We start from the raw sequence: 8,796 nt of genomic DNA, 5'->3' as shown, positions 1-8,796 counted from the left end.
ACTCTACTCAATATTTTTTTGTGCAGTGAGAATCAGGATTATTAGTTTTGCAGTCAGGCACTGAAGACGCCACCGTCGTGGAGTTTGCACTCGTTGCTAGGCAACGATATACTCGGGATAACGATATCTCGGGATATAGCTGAATATTACATTCTCCAGGTAGAACAAAATAAACAAATTTCTGATAGACATCTGACTCATCTTCTGTTTTCGCGTCAATCCTCGGCTGAAGGGATAATCAATGAGTAAATGGACAAGGACACATGCAGGTAAGTTTTATAAAGTGTTTATTCGTCGTCTTTATCACCTACAATTAATACAATATTTTTATATACAAATATACAATATACAAAAGGCACAATATATCTACATACTTCAGTTCATATACGTAAGAAAGGAAAGAAATTACAAATTGTTTTGATGACAAAATGAAGAATATGCTCGTATACAAAGCTAAAAGCTTTCATTCCTTCTCATCGCTAGTTGATTACTGTATTTTCACTTCACTATGATTTTCACTCCGTTTTATTCATTTTTTATGTATAAAAATCCACAATAAATGAAAACAAATACTATAGAAATAAGGCATTTTACTGTAATTATCTAAATACTTCCGAAAAAAATTGGGCGTGTTATTACGTATACATTATGTGTTACATGCAAAAGTGTAAAATCTTTATAAAATTTCTCCAATTTTCATCAAAAAGTCTTTCTATTTCTTGTTGTTATTTAAAAAATTTTGTTTCTACTCCTAAATTGCTATTTTTTGAATACACATTGAGTATCACTCGAATTATCAGAAAAAATGTCTATAAAAATTGTGGTTATTCATTAAAAAAATTCTCAGCCAGATCAAAAAGCTCCTTAGGAATGTAAAAAATATATCTATCTTTATTCAATATCTCATTATGAAAAAATGTCCTCATTTTAATTTCTCAATCAATTAATCTTACGATTTCTCTGGAAGAAAATGATTCAATTTTTCCGGTGTTCATTCCACAGGCTCAAGAAAGTTATTTGATGAATAAGAACTCTTTAATTTTTTTTCAATTGGTTGGCACATAATCAGAAAATGAATGAATCATGCAAAAAATATTTTAGTAGAGTGGTGTTCTAAAGCGAGACGAGTGAAAAGAACGAATTATTCTGGTCGATCATTTTTCGCCTAAAAAATTAAGTCGAGCAATAATGAATGAATTGCAAAAAGAACGAGAATAAACGAGCCTCATAATACTGATTCAATTATTTTTATAATTTTGATGAATTATGAATTTGAGCGAATGAATCTGCCTGTCTAATCAAGAATTTTATTTTTCAATTCAACCTCTCGGAATTATTGGATTACTTTCATTGTTTCGTTGTTATCTGATTGATTATTTAATCATCTCGTTCATAGAAGTTACGGAGAAAAAAATTTGACTTATGAGGAAATCTTATTGACATAAATTAACAATGAAATTAATGTTCATCAGAATCAAATGAACACAAAACTGGTTTACTGCACATTTTCCATTTTCAATTTTTTTTTCTTTCATTTGGTTCTTATGGCATGGTTCTAGTATTTGGTTTCTTTCTCTTGTTAACATCAATAATAAATCAACGGATAATTAATTAATTAATGATTTAAAAAAATATATTCGATTACAGAAAAATAAATTAAACATTCCATTAATTTTTTTTCTTTCGATTTGATCTTATAACACGATCAAACTATCAATTATTTATTCTATTTATGTAAAAGTTAAACATGAGAAAAAAATATTCGAGCTGCATCTGTTCCCTAAACTAATTAATCAACGACTTAATTGAAAAATTAATCTTTCTCAAATAAATATGCAATTTTCAATAATTATTGACAACATAAAAATGGAAAAATGATAATCGATTATTTACAGGAGTCTCTTTCTATTAATTCCAAGATAAACAAAAGCGAACTTTGTTCTCGATGATTGAATTCAATGAAAAAATTAGTAAAGGAGCAGTGCAAAACGAATTGAAAGTTTATTTTGTCAATGTTACTGAACGAAGCTCAGAGAAAAATGGCCAAAGATTCAGAGCAATTTTGCACTATGAAAAAAGTCTATTGGCATTTCCCCCAGAGCTCCCAAGTCCCAACAGATATTTACTAGAAACATATTTGACACTTCTCCACGAAATAAGTGATTACACACAATAGAGCCTTTTCTTTTCTTGAATAAATGCTAACTGGTGACACAGTACGTTTGTCCATAAACATTCAAAGTCCCGCAGTGTAATGAAAATGTTAATCTGCGAATATTAGAAAAATAATCTCAAAGCTCCAGCTAAAAGCCGAGCAGGCTTGGACAGGTACAATTGCAAGATGTGCAGTTCGAAGAAAAAATAAAATCTTTCAAATCAGATAAACTTTATTTTTCTTGGATTCATGCGAAGGGTGCATATTGCATTGCCCCTACCAATTTTCTTATTTATTATTTTTGCCAGTGTCTTGTGAATTCGATGTATGTTCATTCAGATTAGAATGTGAAAAGTATAATTTTCTATAGACAAGATCTTAGTACAAAATATTGAAGATAAAAAAAAGAAGACTCCATTGTGTGTAGCAGATACTTATGTCGCAAAAAATTCTGCATTTGTGTCAAGTACATTTTTACAAAAAAAATCCATCCAAAATTCGTTGCGCTGTTCCTTTCTCTACTTCCACACTGAATTATCTATGTTACACGCAAATACGCGAGTATGCAAAATGGATCCGGCAGTTGTGGCTCTTTTTTTGTTCATTAATTACAGAACTATCCAGATTACGTACAAAATCTGGGCACAGGGAATTATTTAGATACATATTTTATTTCGTACTTTAGTTGTTTTTCTCAGAATGTTTGATTCATCAATGATTATTCGACACTCAATATTGCAACAATTTACGTAGAAAAGTCCCCACATTCAAGTATTGATAGATTGCGTGGAATGAAGGAAAAAATTTATTTTCGGTACGAAATTTCAATGTTTCATCATTTTTCCTCTCCACTTAACAGGATAATATATTTATTTTTCTCATGTTTGACGTGATTCGAATTTATTGTAACATGAGTGACTCCAAATTCCTGTGTAAAATTGTATCCTTAACAGCATTGAACACAACCTTAATATTCTCTGTATCAACGGCTGTAGTAAAATGATGAAATAGAGATTTACGTGGATCACGTTTAACAGAAATAAACATATTGAGTATAAAGCTCTGTACGTCTTTAATGGAATGTGAATCACCGTTAAATTGGGGAAAATACCAACTTACATTAGTGTCTGACGATTTGACTTTCTTCTCAAGTAGATCAGTTTTGTTGAGAAAAAGAATAATGGATACACCACCGAATATCATGTTGTTCACTATCGTGTCGAAGATGTTTCTCGATTCTTCAAGTCTATTAGTTCTCCTAAGGACAATAAAAACATTATTTTAGAAATCATATTTTGAAAATAAGCCCTTCAAGTCCTTGGCTATTTTTCTCTATTTCACAATTTTTTTAATTCAATTTTTACAATAAAATTATTTGCCAGAGGCTCTTACCTGTCCTCCAATAAAACTTGATCGAATTCTGATGATGAAACGAGAAAAAGAATCGATGTAACACAGTCGAAACATTGATACCACTTTTGCCTCTGCGATCGTTGTCCTCCCACATCGACAAACAGAAATGGTATATTATTTATCGGAATAACAAATTCAGAAATTCCTTTCGTTGCCTTCCTGCAATGCAATATATCTTGATGCGTTGGCACATATTCCTAGAACATAGAGCGCAATCAGTTATTATTAAAAATAGACATGGATAAATAATCGATGTACAGGAAATAAGTGACGAGAACATATGAGTAAACATAGTTATTTTCGACTGGAATTTAATCATCAGATCCCTAACAGTCCTACAAAAATTATTTATCAATGTAATTTTATTACCGTTCTTGCGATTCGGTCCAAATGATCAAGAAAATACTGCACAGAGTCGCTCTGAAACAATAAAAAATATTTATCAGAATATCAGAAAATATTATCAGCGGAGATATGATTTTATGCTATTTCTGTCTCTCGGAGCCAAGCCTTACAGCAATAAATGGATTTAGCAAAAATTATTCCACCATTACATAAAGATAATTATCTGTGTCACGACTGTCAATTAGTCATCTCTTATTTCGTATCGTATCTTAAGTTCTCAAGTAAAATTATTATTTGACTGATAACCTAATGGTAAAGGTGAATTCCTCGGAAGAGTTGTGTTTAGGAGTATTTTCGAAGAAAGGATTAAATATTGACTCATTAGGAATATTTTTAACGATTCGCATTGTCAAGACGAATCACTAGTGGTCAGGTCAACCGAAAATTTTCTCGTCTGCAAAAAGATCTCAGACTTTGTATCTTAAATAGTCATGAACGACGAGAATGCATGATGAGTGAAGATTCCTTATTAGGTTCATAAGTTATTTATTCTTTAGGATGAACGTGTGGAAATAATTGTCATTCATTACCAGTTGGAACTCTCTTCTCCGGTCGAATGCCTTCCTGATCGACGCATCACGCCACAAACTCTCCAATGAGGGCACATAATGCATAAATAATCGTGCATCTAGTATTATTGTATTTTCAAATTTCAGCAGCTGATATCCGATGTCATAATTCTTTGGATTTTCCCATGGTATATTCAGCTTATCACGCGCATCAACTAGCACTTTCATACCTTTTATTATGTTCTGGTATATGACATGTTGATATTCTTTGACTAACTCCGGCTGCAAAAGAAAATAATTCAAAAACGTCAAAATAAATTATCCATATTCTAATTATCATTGATATTTACATTTTACAAGGCATTAATTATTCACTCGAATAAATAACTCATGTGCAACAGAAAATATTGAAGAAACTATTGGTTACACAGAAACAAAATAATTTTCCTGAAATATCCATTTACTTGAACGAAATCATTATTTTTTCACCATCCCATTTCTCCAGTCCAGTCATTACCGGATAAACCTCATCATTAGGTTTTCAATTATAACGATTATAGAGCTCTGAGAGATGATTAGGTTCACCATAACTTCGGGAGAACTCCTTCAATAATTATCAATAGTAAAAAGTTAATCGAAATTATTCTCTCTTGGTAATAAGAACTTTAGGAAAAACAATAATCGCTTGGGTTCACTCAAGGTTACGTGCAACACAGTCTAAATTTAATTAGGACTTGACTGAAGAAATACGATTTTGGGAACACTGGATGTTCATCTCAAATAAGTGAATATTCGGTAAAAAATATTTTTTTAATAGACTTGAGAAGAGAATGGTGTTTGAGAAATATAGAATTAGAATACTCATTGTAAAGAAGTTATTATGTTCAACAACTTAAACAATGAAAACTGTCGATCCTATCACTGAAATATTGTATTCACTTCGAAGTGGATTCCTATCCCGCAGAAACTTCTCACAAACTCTTCACTCACCAAACGAATAAAAATCTGTGATAAAGTCGTAAAAAGAGATAAGTCGAGAGTTCACATACCGTTTATTTTGCGTATAGCTTCGGAGTGAGAAGGTTAGAAAAAATTTACCAAGAATTTGTTTTGGGTACTATCAGGCCACAGCTAAAATTATGAATATCTACTAATTCATTCACGTCAATGAATGGAGCTTATCAAATTCCCTCTTTATGAAAAAATTAATCTACTTAACCAGAAATGCCTTTTGGAAATTTAAATAAAAAAACCAATGTATATACATGCATAGAGAGCATGTAAAAAATGCATATGCGAGCCTGTCAGACCATATTGAGGATATCTAACAGCGAAAATAAGAAATTTATATTTATGCGTTTGGGAAATTCCCATCTAAACACCCAATTCCCATCTAGCACTATCACCTAAAGCACAATTTTTTTTAACACAGGTATTCAGCACAGGTGCAATCTTTGATGGTCAAGTCCCGGGATTAATACTTTCCAATTTGATAGCGGAAACTATCAAATCATCTTCTCGGTGAAAATGAATTCCATCTCTCAACACATGAAAAACTCCACCTCGAATAACCCAAGCAGGTAACTCATCTATTTTCATTCATTGGGGATAATTGATAGTTACACTCTTTCACGACAAAAAAATGATTGCTATCGTTCATATTTTAGTACACTAAACCTCATGACAGTACTTCACTCGCTCCGAAAATTATTCATTTTCCTCAAAATCGTAAAACTACGTTCTAGAACGATAAATATATATGAAAATTTTCTATATGAGTTTCTACCGAGCTATTCCATCACGAAATGGAAGGCTTTGGAGCTAGAAAAACTCAACACTGAATAAGATTCGATTTATAATTTAATTTAATTTATAGAATGTCGAGGAATTCCCCGCCCCGAAGGAATTTCTTCTACCATCGACTGCTTATTGGACTCATCACTCAGATAATCACATAATTGACAGATATTATTTCCCAAGGTAAGCAAAAATTCTCCTCGCAGTGCAATCCTTAATTAGTCGGTCTGATGTAATGTCAGGAGAAAATATGGAAAGATAAATAGGGTTAGCACTTAATATCTTTCGATATCTAGACCTCTTCTTATTCATCAGCGAGATAATCACCTAATTCACTGATATTATCCACCAGGACAAGAAAATGATAGTTTGCTTCAACGTTCTAGAGCAATAAATCTCGTCATAGTACCTCATTTACTCTGAAAGTTATCTATTCTCTTCAAAATCATAAAGCTACATCCTAGAAAGTTGGAAAGAAAAGCCAATCACTCGTCCATCTGCACTCATAGAAGAAAGTCAAATTTACAAGAAAAAAAAGCCTCAAAGAGATTAAACTGCTTAGGGACTCGGGGTCCTCGTGGATCTGTACCAAAAAATCATTTTTACAGACAACAAAATTCAAAGCTGTCACCTAGGCGTTATCGATAACTCGTGATAATGGCTATTAACACCTCTACCAAAGTAAATAAATACTCACTTCAAACTTGATACCATGAATAATTCGCATCTGTTTGAGAAACGTTGATTTACCACTTTCACCAGCACCGAGTAACAGTAGCTTGACCTGTCTCCTGAATGCCTGTCTATCCTTCTCAAGCATCCTATCAATCTCCTGACTCTTGTACCTCTGCTCAATCTCTTCAGGACTGAATTTGAATCTCAAACAACAAGTGCACGACCACGTTAAGGAGCCCGCCATCTTAGACCCCTTCAATCTCCCTTCACAAAAACAATTAAAATATTTTTTTTTTCAATCACTCATTCACGTACTTTTATCTGCCAGTGGTATTCACGATGTGATACATATTCATGGTGATTTTTTTTCCAACATTTTGCGATGATAAAGCCACTAACATTTGGGGTATTAATAATAGTAAAACTATTTCATGCGTATTTAACCTCTTTTAGGGTAAATGCAGGTGACTTCATGTCGACATTTCACCTGGGCGTTCACTTCCACATATTACCAATTTGCATGAAAAAAACTCCACTATTTTTTTTTAAACAGTCCCCGAGATTTATTTAATTTTTGTTTACAGTAAACGATTATTAAACTCTAGTTTAGATATTTTTTCATCCATTTTTATGTGAAATTAATTGTCATGTGAATCTTCTTTGATGTCTTGAGGATGTGGAAATTATTGAATAATCACTTCGGGGTTAATTGGAGGGGATTTGAGTGAGTTTAAAGGTTGAATGCATTAAAGTGTCCCGTATTCATTGGTTTATCTTGAGGTTCAATTTCTTTTTGTGTATGACCGTGCTAGTAGTTCTCTCTCCTCTCTTTTTTGACGATTTTATAACTTCGCTTGATGCTTTTACTGTCTCTAGGGCGTCCGGTTTTCTCCGACACGTCAGAAGTTATATTTCCTTTTTTTCATCACCAATTTGTTCCATGATAATTATTGCCACTCGACTGATGTTTGCAAAGTTATGATTGTACACTGGGGTTTGGGCTACAGGCACGGAACTTATCTCGGGAGAATTTGCAGAATTTTTGGATTGTACTACATGATAAACTCGATGTGATGAAAATCGTGTGTGTGCCGCACCGCAAACGGGAAAACGGAGACTCCCCTCTCTTCGTTCTCCCCACTGCTGCATTGTTGTCAGTCACACGAGTATGTCATGTTTGGGGAGAGGGGGAAATGCATGGGGCTCTGCTTTATCGACTGGGTAGTGCATAAACCAAGGAACATAGATGGTTTTTTCTCATATTGTTAATCTTAATTTTCGCAGCCGAATAAGTCAATTTTCCCAAACGTTCCACAGTCCGTTTAGTATCAATGATTAATTGCTTAATGTTAAAAAATTCGGGGGTTGAAATGGTGCCCTGAAGACGTCACATATATGGTGGACGGCGAGACCAATCTGGGAACAGCTCGAGCGGACATAACCCTAGAACCCCAGAAGCACTCCCATATTCTCAATGGAGACTGAGCAACATTTTCCATAATTTTCACTGTTCGGTTATTTTTGGGTTTCGCAGAATGTTTGGATAGGAGAATTAAAATGAATCAAGCTGCACGCAAGTTCCGCATTTCCCATAATTTTTTTCATTGCAAAATAGTGACTTTTTTCCCCCAGTGGAGGCTTCAATTGAGAAATATTTGGAAGAGTTCTCATTAAATCACTTGATTCTCCCAATCTTTTGCAATCATTCTTGACTGAAAAAATTACGCCGGACTTGTTGACGGATTAAATTATTGGGAGTGTAACAAAAGAATGTGAATACGTGAGTTTTTTGTGTTATGTAGCTATTAAAATGCACGACTCGAAGCCACGCCATTTCTGTAA

At 33.3% G+C, this 8,796-nt stretch overlaps 1 protein-coding gene and 1 long non-coding RNA gene across 3 annotated transcripts; one reads left to right on the top strand and one right to left on the bottom strand.

Moving 5' to 3' along the window:
* The first annotated feature begins 59 nt into the window (after nucleotides 1–59).
* LOC135160728 (uncharacterized) lies at nucleotides 60–7,690 on the top strand. The gene is made up of 4 exons (XR_010298616.1): nucleotides 60–269; nucleotides 5,915–6,062; nucleotides 6,359–6,462; nucleotides 6,632–7,690. It is a non-coding gene; the product is annotated as an uncharacterized LOC135160728 (long non-coding RNA).
* LOC135160713 (guanine nucleotide-binding protein subunit alpha homolog) lies at nucleotides 271–7,198 on the bottom strand. 2 transcript variants are annotated; one of them, XM_064117575.1, is made up of 6 exons: nucleotides 6,977–7,198; nucleotides 4,504–4,764; nucleotides 3,938–3,988; nucleotides 3,548–3,765; nucleotides 3,275–3,413; nucleotides 271–3,144 (listed from the first exon to the last, which is right to left on the bottom strand). In XM_064117575.1, exons 1-6 carry the CDS (start codon nucleotides 7,196–7,198, stop codon nucleotides 3,034–3,036), a joined length of 1,002 nt encoding a protein of 333 aa, XP_063973645.1. In that variant the 3' UTR covers nucleotides 271–3,033. The 2 variants fall into 2 exon arrangements, with proteins under 2 accessions (XP_063973645.1, XP_063973643.1); XM_064117573.1 differs by having other exon boundaries at nucleotides 271–3,413.
* Nucleotides 7,691–8,796: the final 1,106 nt, after the last annotated feature.

This window comes from Diachasmimorpha longicaudata, chromosome 3 (genome assembly GCF_034640455.1).
Source record: "Diachasmimorpha longicaudata isolate KC_UGA_2023 chromosome 3, iyDiaLong2, whole genome shotgun sequence".
In the NCBI taxonomy this organism is placed as follows: domain Eukaryota; kingdom Metazoa; phylum Arthropoda; class Insecta; order Hymenoptera; family Braconidae; genus Diachasmimorpha; species Diachasmimorpha longicaudata.
Note: the sequence above shows the minus strand (reverse complement) of the source record. Positions and strands in the feature narration are given on the sequence as shown.

Coding starts and splice junctions, on each gene's coding strand:
- LOC135160713 (XM_064117573.1), bottom strand. CDS start 7,198: ATGGCGGGCTCCTTAACGTGGTCGTGCACTTGTTGTTTGAGATTCAAA. Junction 3,766..3,937: donor TGGACCGAATCGCAAGAACG/GTAATAAAATTA, acceptor TCTATGTTCTAG/GAATATGTGCCAACGCATCA. Junction 3,414..3,547: donor CAAGTTTTATTGGAGGACAG/GTAAGAGCCTCT, acceptor TATTGTCCTTAG/GAGAACTAATAGACTTGAAG.